The sequence below is a fragment of the Theobroma cacao genome, chromosome 10 (genome assembly GCF_000208745.1).
Source record: "Theobroma cacao cultivar B97-61/B2 chromosome 10, Criollo_cocoa_genome_V2, whole genome shotgun sequence".
Classification (NCBI taxonomy): Eukaryota; Viridiplantae; Streptophyta; class Magnoliopsida; order Malvales; family Malvaceae; genus Theobroma; species Theobroma cacao.
Genome location: NC_030859.1, coordinates 15,271,195 through 15,290,883, shown reverse-complemented (window position 1 = coordinate 15,290,883; position 19,689 = coordinate 15,271,195). Strand labels below are relative to the sequence as shown.

The 19,689-nt window shown below is 33.1% G+C and overlaps 1 protein-coding gene across 1 annotated transcript; it reads left to right on the top strand.

Annotated features, from left to right (window-relative positions):
- LOC18586855 (RING-H2 finger protein ATL70) lies at window positions 18,691-19,485 on the top strand. The gene has a single exon (XM_007010426.2). It carries the CDS (start codon window positions 18,916-18,918, stop codon window positions 19,402-19,404), a length of 489 nt encoding a protein of 162 aa, XP_007010488.2. The 5' UTR covers window positions 18,691-18,915; the 3' UTR covers window positions 19,405-19,485.

The window sequence follows — 19,689 nt, the reverse complement described above, 5'->3', positions numbered from 1 at the left end:
ACTTGCCAATTAGGGGAGTATTCCTTTCTCTTACATTTTTTTAACATTGAGGACAATGTTATTTTCCAATTTAGGGTGAAATTTAAATTTAGTGGTCATGTAGTAATTTTTAATTTAAATTTATGCATGTGCATTTGCATTTGAACTAGATTCAATGATGATAACTCAGTTATATTCCTATCTTGATTCTTCAAAACATGTTAATATTGTTTAAGTGTTATGTAAATTCTCATGCTAAGCTTTACTGTTAGGTTGAAATTTCTACATTTTGAGCACTATGCCTTTTGCTTAAATTTATTGTATATATTTAGAAAAGGTTTATGTGAACGTGAAAATTTTGAATTATGTATTAAATTTTAGAATTTGTTTGATTCTCTCTCAAGGCAAAATCTTAGGCTATACTTAGTTAAGGAAATGATTTAAGCCATTTTTTGACCGATTGAGCCTTTTAACCCTCTTTTATAGAATTTATCCTTAGTTTCCCCTTTGAGCCTAATGACATCTTTTCTTTGTTTGAACACTTAATTTTAAGCCTAGAGCCATTTTATAGATATTTCCACAATTTTTGCATCCCTCATTCCTAAGTACATAAGTCAATTTATGGATGTTATGAGCTAAAGTATGAAAAAGGTAGTAAAGATGAAAAATGAAAAAAAGTTCACCATATGATTGTATTCATCTAGCTACCCAACAAAAGAAATAAGTGTAGGGGTGTGAAATTGAGAAAAAGAAAAAGGGAAAGAAAGAAGAAAAAAAGAGAGGATGAATTGATTAACAAAAGAAAATTCTCAATGAAAATGGGTAATACAAGGTGGAGGAAAATAAAGCTCGTAATAGGTCATAGATTGACTCCATGCTTAGGTTGATTTAAGCAATACATTATCCCATATTCCACCTTGACCCTAGCCATACATTACAAGCTAATTAAAGTCCTATTGATCATTAATTTAGTATTAGTCTATATTAGTGGAGAGAAAGATGAAAAGCAAACTTATGGAATTTAATTACAAATTTGAATTTTTTACGAATGTAAACTTATCCGAATTGTACAATGTTCTAGGTGAAAAGATTGCACACACACAAAGAAATTTACTTAATGATACGCTTGCATTTAAATTGAAACATGAACTTGAATAATATTTGTATGTGCCTCAAAGTTATGTATATGGCTTAACTGTTGGGGATATTAAAAGTGATTAATGAAATGGTGCAATTAAAGTCTAGTTAAAGGTTTCATGTTTAAGTTATTGCCTTTTGTTTTTAGTTTTGGTCGAGGACTAGCAAAATCTTAAGTTTAGGGGTGTGATAACTCTATTATTTAAAGTTATTTCAACACATTTTGGGGGCTTATGTAGCTAGATCTTTGAGTTTTATGTTCAGATTTTAGCATTTTAGTTGTTTTTCTGAGTTAAGTTAGATTACATGTTGAATAGTTAAATTAAGTTGTTATAGTTCAATTTTACTTTATTTTGTTTTAATTTTACTTTAAGAAAAGTTAATGTCGATTTCTCTCATGGTTTTATGCAAGATATGTGATGAGCAAGGTCAAATTGAGTCATAATAGCATAAGTATGTTGAAGGTGTAACTCATATATGCTGAAATAATTTAAAGATATCTTGAGCTACAAAAGTCCAATTGATGTGATTTTTGATCCAGTGGAAAGCTGAAAGAATGATCTGTAACTTCTATGTTTACCACTTTACCCAGTTCGAACTAGATCAACATAAAAGTCACATCTAAAAATGCTAGATAGAGGTAGCTCTACACAAGGCAGCATAGAGACTAAGGCTACAGCTCTGAGTTACTCATGGCTAAGCACTAAAGGAGATACCACTACAACGCTAGGAGAATTGTGGCTGTGGCATTGAGCTGAAGAGGTGCACCATACAAACTGTTGAGAGCAAACTGTTGTGGCTCCAAAAAAGTAACGCTGCGACGCCACCAAGACTTTTTCGCAGCACTGAGAAATCAATGCCACAACACCACTTAAATTTCCAAAAATAAACTTTTGATGGAAAATTGGAAAGTAAGGCACCTTACATATATTTAGGAGGTTTTTCAAGAGCATTCAAGAGGGAAGACGGTAATAGCTTTTCTGGAGAAATAGAGCTAAAAATCAAGCAAGAATTGAAGAGTAATTGAGAGAGTTTAGAGATTTACCAAGCTGATAGATGTTTGATGTGCTTGTGTCTAGCTGAGTACACGTAGACCAATATGCTATTGAATTGTGCTAGTATATGATGAATGTTTCATAGGAAACGAATTATTGTGATATTTATATATAATACATGTGAAAATGTGAGCTATGAGGCAAGATTGCTTAAAAATGTGAGATTACATACTATTTACGTGTGTGTGGCTATTAGGCCATGATTAAGTTAAAATGTGACTGTTGATGCATGTGCGGCTAATGGGCCATGATTATCGAGGTGAAGTATAATATATTTATATGTGTGTGTGCGTGTGTACGTATGATGTAATAAAGGCATTGATGGTCTACCAATGATTATGTGTCATCCGAGGGATAATTCTGGACATTGTTTTGACTAATAGTTGAGTGGCGTCTTCTTTGTGACTGTATGTGTGCTTCTAAAGGTGGTGGTGAACGAGGGCTGTGGTTTAGTCTCGCTTATGATTCTTGCCTACAATGCTTGATACCATTCGTTGGGAGATTACTTCAGATGATGGTTATGCTTATGATACCATTCGTTGTGAGACTACTTTGGATGACAATTATCATATGATACCCCTACTGAGACTACTCTGGGTGATGATTATGTTTAGGATGCCTTCGTTGGGAGATTACTCCAGATGAGGATTTGTGTAGCTTTTGATTTTTTTTGTCCTACATGTGACAGGGGCTAAACTATTGAAGAGTTAATTTGAATCTCGATGTATATGCTAATTGATAACTCTATGATATAAAGTTATTTCGGCTTAATTTTGATAGTAATTTAACTTAGTTCTTATAGTAATGCATAAAAATTAATAAGTTTTATTTAATTAGTTGTTTTAGTTGAGTCAATCTAATCTTAGTTAATTTTCTACTTAATTTGGTGTTACTGGGGTTAAGATAGGTTGTTACTGATTTATTTGTGCTTTTGCAGGTATTTGATAAAAGAAGAATTTTAATGAAAGAAGGAGAGCAATTTCAAGGTGCAGACTTACAATGCACATGTTTTGGTATTTTGGCCATAACTTTCTCTTCAAAGCTTCAAATAAATCAATTCCTATATCATTAGAAAGATAAGAGAAAAATATACAACTTTCATGTTTACCACTTCATCCAGTTCGACCTTAAAGGTGGTCAAAAATATTGTTGACTTTGACACACTGTAGTAATCTTAGAGCAATTACGATTTCTGTTAAGTAATTGAGCAAGGCTACGACCCACATAGTATGATGAGAAAATCGTAGCTAAAATTGACTTCTTTCTTCACCCAACTTGGCCTAACTTCAAAGCCTATAAAAACAACCTTTTGGAGGACTTTTAAGAAAAAGAGAGGGAACAAGACACCAGTTTGAGAGTTGAGATTCAAGCCATAAAATCATTGAAAAAAAAGTCTCATTCGAGTTGAAAAGAAATTGAAGGATTCAAGAAGACTTGGAGATCAAGAGTTTCACTCTTGGAGTTTCTTTGTTCTTTATTTTTCTTAGTTTAGTTTTGATGTTTAAACTTTATTTGATGATAATGTGTGACTTGATAAGGAATTAAATTGTTTATCTAAGATTATGATTGAACTCAATATGTAGTTTGATTTGTTTATCTCTCTTTTGCTTATGTTTGATGGATTTAAGTTGTTTATTTTATTCTGCTCTTAATGCTTCTAATTGCTTGATCATCGATTAGATTGAATTCGAAACCTAGATTAAAGCTTGATGAAGAAGATTTAGGAAAACCTTGAATAGAATAACGTATGATCGAATGCACTTAGTTGATTAGGTGATTTGATTTGCATATAGGATAGACATACACCTATAAGCCGTACGTAGCCAAAATTAGAGCACGAACTTAATGAATCTTTCTTTAATATAATTTGCATAGACATATAGTATATTAATGGGGAAGGTATTTTTATGAGAAACTCGACAGAGACCTGTAAATAAGTTAGGACTCTAGGTTATCAACTCAATCCATTAAAAAAAGTTAAGACAGAGAGAGACAATAATCAGATGAAGTATTGAGGGACATCATAATCTTAGGTTCGGTAGTTAAGTGAGTTTTATAAAATAAATTTACTATTTAATTTTAGTTTTAATTTTTCTTTTTAATAATTTTAAATTTAATTGTTTGGATAAGATTTAGGTGTTACAATTTTAGTAGTTAGCAATTAGGAATTAATTCAATTCTTTATGGGAACGAATTTTATTAACTATTATATTACTTGTTAACGATACATGCACTTGCGTGACAAATCAACAAGTAGTTTTTGGCGCCGTTGTCGGGAAATTGATTTTTAATTCTTTCTTGTTAATATTAATATCAAGCATTCATAATCTTACTTCAAACTTTTCTTTTTATTTTCAGATACTTTTGATTGAGGTGATGAACTATCAGTGGCCATCTGAACAATTTATGCCTAGAAGGGTTACTAGTGATTATGTATTGGATGCAATTAGTGTTTTAGCCAGCCGAGTAGATGCTTTGTCTCAAAAAATTAACAATTTAGGTGTTAATGCTTTTCAAAGTCCTTTCGTGACATGTGAGCTTTGTGGAGATAGGCATTCAAGTGATTGTTATCTAGCCTATTATGAATCAATGCAATTTGATGGAAGCTTTGTTGGGCAGCAAAATAAGTTATACTCCAACAGTTACAACTCAGGGTAGAATCACAAAAGTTTTTCATGGAGTTATGATCACGGTTCTACATATTCTTCATAGCTTATTTTTCATAGTGGTTTTCAGTCACAAGCTAAAGCTCCTATGCTAGAGAAAAAGCCTTCAATAGAGGATATGTTCATGCAATTCATGACAAAGACAGATGCCTTCATGACAAAGACTGATGCCATCATTCAAAGTCAAGAAGAATCAACCTGAAATCTTGATATATAAATGGGTCAACTAGCTAATGCCATTAATAATAAACCTCAAGATGATGGAGATAAAGTAGATCAAGGAAATATTTCTAGCAATCAAGTACAAGATGAAGAAATTAAGCAAGAAGAGAAAACATCTACATCACCACAAGTGAAGCCATATGTGCCTCCCATTCCTTTTCTGGATACAGTTGATGAGTTACCTAAAGAGGTTATAGCAAAAGCTCGTTATTCAAGAAGAGCTCAATTTGAGAAATTAGATAAGAGTCAGCCTATTCCACCAATTTGGGTTAAGCAAGCATCAAATCTTGAGTTGAAGGCACTAGAACCTCATCTTAGAAGGAGGCTACTTTCACACCTCAAGCTTTTTCTGTGCAAACTCAAACCTTAACCAAAGTCAAGCTATTGACTATAAAGAAGCGTTTCTTGGAAGGCAACCCAAGCTTTTGAAACTCTTATTTTTTAGTTATTTTTATTATATTTATTTATTTATTTTCATTAATCTCTATTTATTTTTTCAATAAAAAAATTTCTCTTACAAGTGACAATGAGGATGATGAGGACAAAGGTGAGGACTAACACTTCACCAGATTCATCCAATCATTAAGGGAGTATTTTTTACCTTTTCTTTATTTTTTCTAACATTGAGGATAATGTTCAGTTTAAGTTTGGGGGGTTGAATTTATTTTTCTGGTGGTGAATATTCTGTGGAAGTTTTAAATTTAATTTTATTTGTATGTTTATCTAGATTGATAAATAATTTAGGATTAGTTGGTAACTAAAGTTATTTCTTATTTAAATTTTAGGAATCTAGAGTAAAGTTGTGACAATTTTTTTCTATGATTTCTCTATCCAATGATGATAACTAGTTGTCTTGAATTTTTAGCTTTTGGTGAAAAAGGTTTTTGTTTGGATTCATGCTAAAGTCTTTCGTTAAGTATCAATGTTAGGATGTGATTTTCACAATTTTGAGCACTATATCTTTTATTTTGAATTATTCTAAGTATCTAAAGAAAGTTTATATTGATATGAATTTTAGATTATGTCATGAATTCTAGAATTTGTTTAATTTTCTCTTGAGGTGAAATCCTAGGCAATACTTAGTTAGGGAGATGATTTAGGACATCTTTGGACCATTTGAGCCTAAAGGCCTACCTTGTTAAATCTTTATCCCTAGTATACCCCTTTTAAGCCTAAATTCCCTTTTCTATGTTTAATTACATAAAAATTGAGCCTAACTTTAAAATAAAGCTTCCAATTTTGCAACCCTCACTCCTAAGCATGTATATTGTTTTAGGAAATATAAATTGAGCTAAATGTTGAAAAAGGTGAAAAGGTGATGTTGATGTGCAAAAAAAAAAAAGAAGTTCAAGATATTAAAAATCACCCCATTATCTACAATACAAAGAAAATAAGTTTGGGGGTGTGAAATTGTGAAATTATGAAAAAAAAAAGTGTTGAAAGAAAAAAAATGAAAAGTTCAAATGTGGAAGAAAAGTTATACTAAGAGAAGGAAAATAGAGCTCTATAGATAGGTCCTAGAATAATTATGTGCTTAGGGTGATTTGAGCCACATTTCTATCCTATATTATACCTTAACCTTAGCCATACCTTGCAAGCCTATTAAAGTCCTATAGATCCCTAGCTTTGTTTTAGTTGACATTAGTGGAGAGAGAGAGATGAAAAGTAAACATATGGAGTTCTAGTACTAATTTGAAATTTATGTTGGTATAAACTCATCCGGATGTCATGATATTCTTAGTCAAAAATTTAACACACACAGAAATCTATTCGAGAATGTGCTTGCATTGGAATTGAAATATGAATTTAAATGATGTCTATATTTTTCTTTAAATTAATGATTGATAGACATACTTGAGGAAATTGTAAGAAATTATTGAGTTGGTGCAGTTTATTTCTAGTAGTAATGGTGGTGGCAGTAGTAGTAGTAACTATATTTATTTTAATTTTCATCAACTGAATGTGATTTTTGTAAGTTAGTTTCTTTTTTATGTTTTGCTCGAGGACTAGCAAAATATTAAATTTGGGAGTGCGATAACTTTATGATATAGAGTTATTTGGGCTTAATTTTGATAGTAATCTAGCTTAGTACTTATAGTAATGCATAAAAATTAGTAGGTTTTATGTAATTATTTTAAATTAGTTAGTTTAGGTGAGTCAGTCTAATCTTAGTTAATTTTATACTTAATTTGGTATTAATGTGGTTAAGATAGGTTGTTACTGATTTATTTGTTCTTTTGTAGGTATTTGATAAAAAAAGAATTTTAATGAAAGAATGAGAACAATTTCAATGTGCAAACTTGCACTATACACGTTTCTATATTTTGGCGATACGTTTCTCTAGAGAGCTTCAAATGAAGCAATTCTTAAACCACTGGAAAAATAAGAGAAAAATATACAACTTTCATCTTTTCCACTTTGTCCAGTTCGACCTGAAAGGTGGTCAAAAATCTTATCAAAGTTAACGCACTTTAATAGTCCTAGAGCAATTATGATTTCTGTTAATTAATTGAGCAAGGCTGCGACCCACATAGTCTAATGAGGAAATCCCAGCTGAAATTGGCTTTTTTCTTCACCTAACTTGGCTTAACTTCAAAGCCTATAAAAGTAACCTTTCAGAAGACTTTTAAGAAAAAGAGAGGGAGTGAGACACTAGATTGAGAGTTGAGATTCAAGCCACAAAATCATTGAAAAAAAGGTCTCATTGAGTTGAAAAGAAATTGAAGGATTCAAGAAGATTTGAAGATCAAGAGTTTCACTCTTAGAGTTTCTTTATTCTTTATTTTTCTTGGTTTAGTTTCAATGTTTAAACTTTATTTGATGATGATGTGTGACTTGATGAGCAATTAAATTGTTTATCTAAGATTATTATTGAACTCAATATGTAGTTTGATTTATTTATCTCTCTTTTGCTTATGTTTGATGGATTTAAGTTGTTTATTTTATCATGTTCTTAATGCTTCTAATTGCCTAATCACTAATTAAATGGAATTGGAAACCTAGATTAAAGCTTGACGAAGTAGATTTAGGTAGACCTTGAATAAAATAGTGTATGATCGAATGCACTTAGTTGATTAGGTAATTTGATTTGCATATAGGGAAAACATACACCTATAAGCCATACGTAGCCAAAATTAGAGCACGAACTTAATGAATCTTTCTTCAATATAATTTGCATAAACATATAGTAAATTAATTAGGAGATGTATTTTATGAGAAACTCAACAGAGACTTGTAAATAATTTAGGACTCTAGGTTATCAACTTAATCCATTAAACTAAGTTAAGAGAGAGACAATAATCAGATGAAGTATTGAGGGACATCATAATCTTAGGTCTGGTAGTTAAGTGAGTTATATAAAATAAATTCACTGTTTAATTTTAGTTTTAATTTTCCTTTTTAATAATTTTAAATTTAATTGTTTGGATAAGATTAAGGTGTTACAATTTTAGTAGTTAGCAATTAGGAATGAATTTAATTCTCTGTGGGAATAAATTCTATTTACTATTATATTACTTGTTAACGATATGTGCACTTGTGTGAGAAATCAACAACACTTATGGAGTACGTGTATGAACTATATTGTAGAGAGAATGATCTTGAAATTTGTTTTATATTTAAAGACTTCTTTAATGATATGTGAATGTGTTAAGTGTAGGAAGCATGCCTTATGATACTTAGGCAATAATTTTAAGAACAAATTTGAGAAATCCAAAAGTGTGATGCTTAAATTGAAGCCTTGATATTATATTTGAGTATTTGAGTAAGGATTTGAGTCATATATGAATGCTTTGAGGTTGTGGAGGAGATTTAGAATGGGTTTAGGCCTTAAAAGGAGCAATTTTTATGAATTGGGACCTAAGAAGTGGATCTTAATGCATAAAAGCTCGATCTTGTGAAGTAAAATGCAGGGATAATCATGCATTCTAGCACAAGATTGACTATAGGCCCTCTATAGTTGATCCTAGGAAAGAAAAATGGAAGAAATGTGAACATTCTAGTCCAAGATCGACTGTAAACCCTCCATGGTCGATCATATGAAGCAAAATCGACTAAAAACGGATATTCTAGTCCAAGATCGACTACAGACCCTCTATAGTAAATCTTGTGAAGGGGAAAAGGGGTGAAACACAAACGTTTTGGTCTAAAATCGGCTACAGACCTCCCATAGTTGATCCTAAGTTGCCAGATCAGCTTAAAGCGAGCTTAAAAGCCCCAAAACCCGATTTTCTCTTCATTTTCTTTCTATTTCCTCATTGCTTCACCATTTTCTCTCAAATTTCAAACCTGTTAAAACCTTTAAACTCCAATCATCAATAATAGATTCTAAGTGTTAAAGGAAGGAGATTTCACTCTTAAAAGCTTCATTTGTGATTTTTACTTTCTCTCTTTACCCATTTGAAACCTAAGCCACAAATACGTTCTTGGAGTTATTTTGAGTGATTTGGAGCTAACCCCAGCTTGGGGAAAAGTTATTGAGGTAAGATTAACTGTTTATATAGATTAATTTTCAATTTAATCTATCAATAACTTAGATTTGATTTGGTCTAACTTTGAAGAAACTGGCTCCCTTGAGTTGATTGAGGATTTAGGGTAAATAGTTTTACAATCCACCTTTTAAGGTATAGGTTTAGCTTATTATAGAAGGATTTAAGCTTATACATTGGATTGCTATAGATTTGATTATTTCTAGAAAAGTTGGCTTTTGTTGAAATCTAGGATTTAATTGGTTTTATAATATTGTGATGTGCTTAACGAAAGATTGAACAACTTGGGCATAGTTGATAGCCGAAATATAATTGGAGGCTAAGAGTCAACATTTGGCGATAATGTACCTTAAATTTGTCATTGTTAGTGGGTTAATTAAATGCATGTGATGCATAACGCATGAAAAATGCACTGCACTAGTACTATATTGTAAATGTAGGCTTAGTTGAACATACCTAGGATGGAGAACTATGTATGTATATATGTGAATGTGATTGCCTAGATGGGTGTGCCTAGGCTAGTATATTGTTGATGTACATGTTGGTATATGTGTTTGCTTGTGAATGCCATTAGGAAGCATGAGTTGTTAGACATCTAGGTGATGTATGATTTTAATGGCTATTAGATATGTTGTGAGTAAATCAGTGTGATGGTGATACTATAATGTGGGATTAGATTGCCCATTTATCGAAAGAATACTGATGCATGATCTAATGTGATATTATACATGTATATGCAGCTATTAGGCCATGATTAATTTAAAATGAGATTGTTGATGTCACGACCCGGTACTCCCTTCAAGCCCGTAACATCAGTCGCGATGTCTCGATAGACATTCATTACTCGGAATGTCAATCGAAACCTCGCAAGGCTCTCGCATCAGTTTTACATCTCCATTGTGAGCAATAGTTACTAAATATCATGTTTTAAGGGAATATAAACTATTTTTAAATCAAAACAAACAAAAAAATAATTTCTGCCACACAGGGGTATTTTGGTCATTTTTACCCAAAAATTTTGAAACTTGGTAAAAATACAGTATACGATCGAAAAATATACATTTCTTATCTAAAAATAATTTTAGTAATCTAAATCATCCATTTAAAATGAAATTATGGCTATTCAAATTAAATAAAATATTTCATTTTCTTATAAAACAATATTTATAAAACTCTGTGTAAATAATTTTTGTAGCGTAAAAGCAAAATAAATTCATACATACAGTGGCACACGTAGCCAGGTATACAAAATATTCTACAATGACATGTGGGCCCCCAAAATAAACATATCTGTATAAGACTATAGACCTATGATTTCTAAGGGTGCAAACCCAAAAGCAAACCCTCGACATAATCAGTGGTCTACAGATTGCCCTGAGCCTGAAATGGGTGCAAAGAAGGGGTGAGTTTTTATAAACCCAGTGAGTAAGCAAATTTCATCTAAAACATCTAAAGTCGAGTAAATGGAGACAATTTAAAATATCTCATCATAATATGATTCATAACATCAAATCTCATTTCATTTCATATAAATCAATTTCATTTCATAAAAATCAACAAGGCTTATGATTCTCTTAAAACTTGGCTCATGCCAAAAACTTGCACTTGGTGACACCTTGTGCCAAGGCATCCAACCGAGTCTGCCAAGGCTATTAAAATAACATATGAGTATAAAGCTCATTTTTTTACATTTAAAAGCACAGCCATTCCTTGGCGTTGGCTGAGTTTCACCCTCACGTGGTGGTTCAACGTGAGGTGAACTCTAACTTTACCTTAGCCTCCGCGCCTCTCGTACTAAGGTAAAATATAACGGGGTTTACCGTGCCCCTTTCATAGGCTGGTCCACGGAAACCCACCCATTACAGTAAGCTAATCAAATAACCCACCAAATCAATAAACATTTCAACAGCATGACATGGCTAATATAATATTACCAGCTTGTCAAGGCAAAGCAAAACAGTTCATATATTCCACACAAATACAAATCCAGCCATGCTTGCCATCACATTGTCATAAGCCATCAATTCAAACCATATGTCAAAACATATATATAACACAAGTATATAGTCTCCACTTACTCAATTTCCAAAACCAGTATTCAATTTCAAAACAAGTTATAAATCTCATTTCGTTTAATCAACACTTCAATTGTAAAACATAACAGTTTGCAATTTAAATTATTTTTTCTTTAAAACATAAAAACAAGTATAAACTACTTTAGATAGTTAAGATGAAAGTCTGATTACTCACAATAACGGGAGTGTGGAGTACTCCTATTCTTGGTCCTCGGGTATGATATCTTTACCCTTATCAGAGAGCTCACTACCTATACATAATACACGACACGTAATTCAATATATTTGTGCCAAACTGTTATAAAACTATTTCAGGCTCTACATGAATGCATGGAATGGAATGAGAAGTGTCCAAATAATCACTTAAAGACGGTGTTCTACGTGGGTTCAATTTTGATCGGACTGAATTTGTATTCGACCTAACTCGAACTATACACTGTTGAATTAACCAAAACATCCAATTCAACTCCAAATATATTCATTACACTTCCAATACTCCAATTACACCCAAAGTACCTCAATGAACTTGATTTTCTCATTGTTGTTCAAATCGTTTACTAGAAGAACCATACGTTTCCATAACCGTTTTCAATATCCGGCACCACAATTCATCAATACGAGTTAAATAACATGAGATATAATAACATTCATCATCAATATGTCCTTTAGTAAATTCGGCCAATGAGGGTTTGATGAAGAACATGTGGTTTTCATGCTTGCTTTTCACACCGAGTATCACAAAACAACTAAAAATGCATATGTAGCATGAAATCTAACAAAACCCGTGATCAAAACCTCCCCCTAGGTTCGGCCAGCAAACTTTCCTTCATGAAATCTTGAGTTTCAACTATGGAAAATGAAAAAGAGAGCATGGGAAAGGTAGATCTTAAGCTAAAATTGAAAAATCTTACCTTTGATTGCTTTGTTCTTTGAAATTCAACAAGTTTCTCTTGAATTTTCCTCTCTAGGGTTTGTTTCCATTCTTTTCTCTTTGTTCTTTGATTTGGTCGGCTAAGAGAGAGTGATTTGGGAGGAGTGTGTGCTAGTTTTTAAAGGGAATTATAAAAGGATTAAAATTTACCATGTGTCACCATGTAATTGGTCCATGCTTAAAACTTAACAATTAAGCATTTCATTCTCACCACATATAATCCCATAATTATCCAAAGTATAAAGTGATAATAGGTGAAATTCATGGGCTTGACAAGTGTCAAGGTGGTGTAAAATTTCAATTACGTCCTCATGGACACGTGAAATGACCGTTTTACCCTTATACTCGAAAAATGTCGGAATTGAAATTTTTCACTCCACAATTTCAAATTATGCTCCAAATAGTCAAACTTGGTCAAAAATCTTGTCCAACATTCCATATTTGCCCTTGGGTGGCAAAATGACCATTTAGCCCCTACGTTATGAAAATTCCCGACTAAACTCCAAATCACCATATTAAGACATTTTAAGGTTCAATATCTCTCAAATGCATCTTAAAATCTCTATTTGGACTAATTCGAGGCTTTAATCAACTTAATTGTACCACTAGGTACAATACCGACTTTTAACGATTTTTCAATACATTCACTTATGCAAACATTCTATCAAGTACATGAATGACATGACAAGTATATAATAGAGTAGGGCTTGACAGTTGATATATATATATATATATATAGTGAGCCATGATTATTGAGGCACTTAGAACTTAATGAGCTTATTGACAAATAAAGCTCAATAAATGTGATAATTACTATGTTGTAGACATATGGAAGAATAAAGACATGATGGTCCTATTGTGAATTGTTTTCCGTCCAAGGAATGAATTTCGAATGTTGATTTGACTTGAGGTTAAGTGGTCTTATTACCCTGTGACTGTGTGTGTGTGCATGCAAGGATGGTGGTAAATAGGGGTTATGGTTTAGTCCCGCCTGTGATCCCCACATGTAGTGTGGTGATGCCACCCATCGGGAGATTACTCCAGGTGATGTCGTTGACAAGAGATTACTCTAGGCGATGTCGACCAATTGGAGATTACTTTGATCGGTGATATGATTTTCCACTAACTGCTTTAGCGTTGGACGTAATATGATTCTCCGCCCATTACTTTAGCACGAGCGTGACTTGAGTTCTACCAGTACTTTTGCCTTGTGTGTGATTTGTTTCTCCTCTGAATGGCCACCATGCCTGATTTAACAATGTCCCAGAAATGACTCACTGATCTAACATGATGTAAATTGATTTGTATACAACATGTGATAGCCTCGGAAAGGCCTAGATAAACATGATATGAATTGATACGATACTCTAGCAACTAGAGTATGCCGTGGAGAATGATGTGATTGACTTTGATTTGGCTTCAAGAGTAAGCCCAGTGATGTGTGTGACGATCTTTGAGGACGTTGGGATGATGATATACTCTCATATTGAAGACTTAAGGATAATAATATGCTCTCTATTTGGAGATGTTTGCTAGATTTTGTCAATGCAATTGGAGTGCAATAATTATTATGTGTCCAATGTATGTATATGATTCTGATTATGTGTACCACTCACCCATTTTGTACAATGTCCAAATAAATAGGCCACTAAACAGAGCGTGGAAAAGGTCGTCCATTGACAGATCGATTTTGGCATCTGATAAGTCCCCCATTTTAGTCACTTTACTAGGTCAAGTTCACATTAGCATCTGCACTCTAAGTTTTAAGTTTATAAAGAAATGTATTCTACATATTATAGGCATTGAGTGCCATGTAATATTCTGTACTAAGGGTTGTTATGTGCGAACCCACCTTGAATGGTCAATGTGCGACCTTATGATGATTGTGTGAATCATGTGCCAAGGATGGTGTACTATGTTGAACTTGAATTTTATTTATGGATATGACATATGAAATCCCTTGGCCATGTGTTATTGATTTTGAACCCTAAGGCTTGCGCTCAGGTCTCATGGGCTTTACTTGTCAAGCCCGTGCATCGGTCACGAACCCCTAGGTTTGGATCGTGACAATTTGATTCAATCGATTGCCCACCATGCATGATTATGCAAATCCAAGGGAAGAGCACTCATTGATGATGTTGAATTTTATAGTTATGCATCAATTACGCCATGATATGGAAATCAGATTGTGATTGATGGATGATTACTATTTATGAAGTAAGCAAATTATGTATATTGAGTTGGAAATTAGCTTGACAACTAGAGTGTGCTTATTAAGCATAGCTAATGATGGCTTATAGTGGTAAGCCTTGATTAATATACTTGATTTGGAGACACATGTTTGATCAATAAAAGAAAGTTGAGTATGCCGTTGAGATTTAATTCTGACAAGATATAGTTTGATGAGTTACGCATATAGGATATTAGAATGATCCTCGCACTTAAACTTTGGAGTTGTTTGATAGACAACTATATATTATATTAAAGATTTATCTTCATATTGTGAATATTAAATATGCTTAATTATGTTGTGTAAGCATCCTTGTCTCAGTGAGTATTAGATGACTCACCCTATTTGTGCACCATATACAGATAAGTGATGCCACAGAGCTGTACGTGGGTTAGCTTTGTTGCTTCGATGAACAAATTTTAGCATCCGGTAGGCTTTCCACCCCATGGTTCACTTCGCTGAGTCCAATCTATCCCAACCTCCGCATTTGTTTTTAAAAGTTTTAAAAAATGTTGTACCTTTGAATATTGTAGGCACTGAGTGTCGTACGTTATTGTGTTAAAAGTGTTGTATGATATGAACTCAATGGTTGGCCATTGTACGGTCTTATGAATGTTGTGAATTAATGAAACTGTGTGACGTAATGAAAGGTATTTTGCTAATGATATTATGAATTTAATGTTGAGTAGTTGAATCCTAATTCTTCCTCGTGTCTCACGGGCTTGCTTGCTAAGCTTGTGCGTGTCAGTCATGAATTCCATAGTGTGGGTCATGATAGAAGTCTGAATCATCTGGATGATCGCTAGCCTAATTTGAAAGTTATTAGCTTGTATTGTAGGTCTTCTAAAGTGAAAACCTTGCATAAAAGAAACAACATAATCTTTTAAAGACTTGTTTTCTTCTACTAGTTGCCCTTGAATTTGCTACTCTCCTTAATCTTCAGCCATTGTTGCTATGTGAGTTAAAAGTTGTGAATTTTCTCTCCAAAGTCTTTGAAAAGTCTTTTTGATTTCTGGATGAAAAGGAACAATCTCCGAATTTCTCACTTTTCGCGTACAATGACCAAAAGTACTTGAGAATAAGGAAATACAAAATTTGAATTAAGTCTAGGATTGCTTGGTATTAATATTAGAAAAAAGTAAGAAAACAATTTGCTAGCAATGGTGCCAAAAACTTGTTGTCAGTTTTATCACGCAAGTGTATGTATCATAACAAGTAATATAATAGTAAGTAAAGCATTGAATCCCACAGAGAATTGTAAAAGCTTTTGCTAAATACTAATATTAACACAACCTAATCTTATTCAAACAATCGAATTAAAGTGATTAATTAAAAGCAAAACTAAAACTAAATAATAACTAAATTAAATCTAAAACTTGATTGGCGAAACTTTACTAGAAAAATTCAATTAATAAAAAGCCTAAGATTACAATATCTCTCAACACTTCATCTAAATCTTGTCTCTTTCTCTAAAATTACTTCAACGATTGAGTTGCTAACCTAGAGTCCCAATTTGTTTATAAGTCTCTGTTGAGGTTCTTATAAAAATATCTCTCCCAATTAATTTACTATATGTCTATGTAAATTCAACTAAAGAAAGATTCATTAAGTTCATTATCTAATATTGGCTACATATGACATATAGGTATATGTGTATCTTATTAGCAAATCAAATCACTTAATCAACTAAGTGAATTTGAACATAGGTTATTCCATCAATGGCTTACTCTAAACTCTCTCCATCAAGTTGTATTTAAGTTTCCAGATCTACTAAGTGATGATCAAGCAATTAGAAGCATTAAGCATAGAATTAGAATAAACAACTCATATTCCATTGATCATATGCAAAAAAAAAAAGATAAAGAATTCAAACTACATGTTGAGTTCAATTGAAATCTTGGATATCGTAAATTAGTACATGCTGAAAAACAAAAACATAATCCGAAGAAATTGAACCATTGTAACAATTTAAGAAAAACTGAGACTAAAAGGAAAAGAACATGAAACTGAAGGTTTGTTAAATCTTCAATCTTCAATCTTCAATCTTGTACAATCTTTCTTACTTTCATGGTTGTTTTGTGCCCACTTTTCTTCAAATAAAACCTAGTAAAAACCTTTCTCTTCCAAAAAGACCTAATTTTGACTGAATGCGAGAAAAGAAAAGTTGGGATATCGAAGTGGCGGTGCAGCACTAGCTTCTTGACACCAAGACGCCCCAGCCTCGGCTGAATGTATGGCATCATGTCTTCTTACGGTGCCACAGTACTAGCATCCTAGCACCATGGCCTTCAGCTCTCAACTGGCACTATGGTGCCCTTTCTCATCACAGTGTCGCAACACCTGAAGGCCCCACCTTGCCTTATGTTGTCTTTGCTGCACTATTTCATCTTGTGACACAATTTTGTCCTTCTTCTATGTTGAACTAGGCAAAGTGATAAATATAAAAGCTGTAACCTTGTCTCTTAATTTCCTAATGGCTTAAGAATAATGTCAATTGGACTTCTAAAATGAGAGTTATGCTCAAAATATTGCAGCATGTATGAAAGAAGCACTAGCCATACTTACACTCTTCATCACAAATTGAGGTCTTTTTCATTTTAGAACCTTCAACAGCAATAAACTAAATATGTAATAACTAAACTAAAAGAAATTTAACATAAAATTAAACTAAAATAACTCATCAAGATTTAAAGTAAGTTGAGAAAAATTAACTAAAAACTCTTAATTTCAAACCTAAATCTCAAGAGCTTAATTATTTTAGTAACCAAAATGAGACAAAATCACTCCATGTAATAGAGTTATCAATTCTCCAAGTTGAAAATTGTTAAAATTCATTCTTTTGGCTTTCTTTTTCAACCATACCTTCGACCATCATTAATTCATCCATGAACATAACACAATAATATGGAATGATTTACAACAAATGACAAGAAATTCTCATAAATAATCATCACCAATGTATAATTCATCAAAGTTCAAGGTTTTTATCAAATTTTTACCATGTATAAAATTGGGGTTTCACAACTGTCTCCGTAGAATTTAGGATAGTGAATGATCTGTTTGTACAATTGCCAACTTATGTCAACGCATTAGTCACTCATCTCGGTACTGTGTAAAGATTGGTGTGGGGGCTATATGTGATTATGCGGAAACTGTGTAACTGGTAGGACTCACGATGCAAAGTCTGCATTCTATAGATATGATAGGTGTGGGGGGCTAACGTTGAGCTAACCAATGTTTGATATATACAGAAACTTTTGAACACTTTTATTTTGATGAATATGAGGCATGCTTTTCAAGTAAAAAAAAAAAACCTGTTTTGTCTCTTTCTCTAAAAGCTATTGTCTTCTTCTTTCTTATGGTTTGTTATTGTTGCTTTTTGAGATTTTGTGCGATGATGTTAATTGACAACAACCAAACAAAAAAAGTAAGGGTAAACCTGTTGTTTACTTTTAGTCAATTGGGACTTTCCAAGAAAAAAATGTTGAACAAAGAAAAACGAACGGGGATAGAAATACACATTGATTTTTTATGATCATTTAAAAATATAATAGATGGTATGTTTGTTTTTGTCAATAAAATTTATTTAGTATCTGTATATTTATACATATTATAATTAGAGTAATAAATATTTTAATATTTATAAACTAAAATGACGTAAAATACATGTTTTATTAATAAAAAACATATGTTTCGACCATGCTGGGCCGGATCTTAGACCTTAAAACCTAAGCCTTGAACCTAGCATACGGGTTTGGATGAGTGACCCGGTCGTTGTATACCTTTAAGAAACCATAAAAGAGGGCGTTGACAATCAAAGTATAGTGACGTGTAGAGAACATCACAAACCATTTACCATCACCAGATAATAACTCCAATGCACTAGAAATCAGCCGTGTCAAGTCATCTCCATCTGACTTAATTTCTCTCTGGTTATGATACTTTCTTACTCAATATTAACATCTCAACAGCCTAACACCTCATTTCTCTTTCTCCCCTGCCCAGACCCAGCCTCCCTAGCTTGATCTGATCACCAGCTCAACTTTGCCTCGATCCCTTTGATGTCTAGCAGTTTTGAGTTTCATCGAAAGACATCAACTTCTTTTTCGTTTCTTATTCTCCATTTGTAAGGGATGAATAGCACAGAGGATTCCAACGACTCTACACAAATTGGTAAATTTGCGTATGCAATAGGATCCTCCACTGGTATCATTGCCCTTCTTTTTATGATAACCCTCTCAGCCTACTTCTGCAACCGCGCCAACCAATCCACCAACCCTTCATCACAGCATGGAACCACCTCCACTGACCAAGACTCGGTGGCCAGGGAACAAGGCCTTGACGAGGAGACCCTGAGTAGCTACCCCAATCTCCTTTACTCACAAGCAAAGCTCCATAAGCCTGACTCGGTATCATCAGCTTCGAGTTGCTCGATATGTTTAGGTGAGTATAAGGATACAGACATGCTACGTTTGTTACCTGATTGCGGCCATATATTTCATCTAAAGTGTGTTGATCCCTGGCTGAGGCTGCATCCTACTTGCCCGATTTGTCGAAACTCTCCTGTGCCAACTCCGCTTGCTACTCCTCTAGCAGAAGTCACGCCGTTGGCAATATGCTAAGGGTGTGATCCAAGGTTTCCCGTTAGCAACTAGCATGCATTAGATTTTGTACAGATTGGATATATACATATATATATATATATATATTTGAAAGAACTTCTTTGCTTTGGTACCTAAATGAAGCAATTTTCTCTTATAACTAAAGTAAGTCGATTAATTGTTTGTAATGAGAGATTTAATCTTAATAGGTCAAGTGTAGGGCTTGAGCGATCTAGTAATTCTTAGTTTGAATCTTATTTTCTTTAGATACCTTACTGCAAATATTTCACAAATTTCTACCATAGG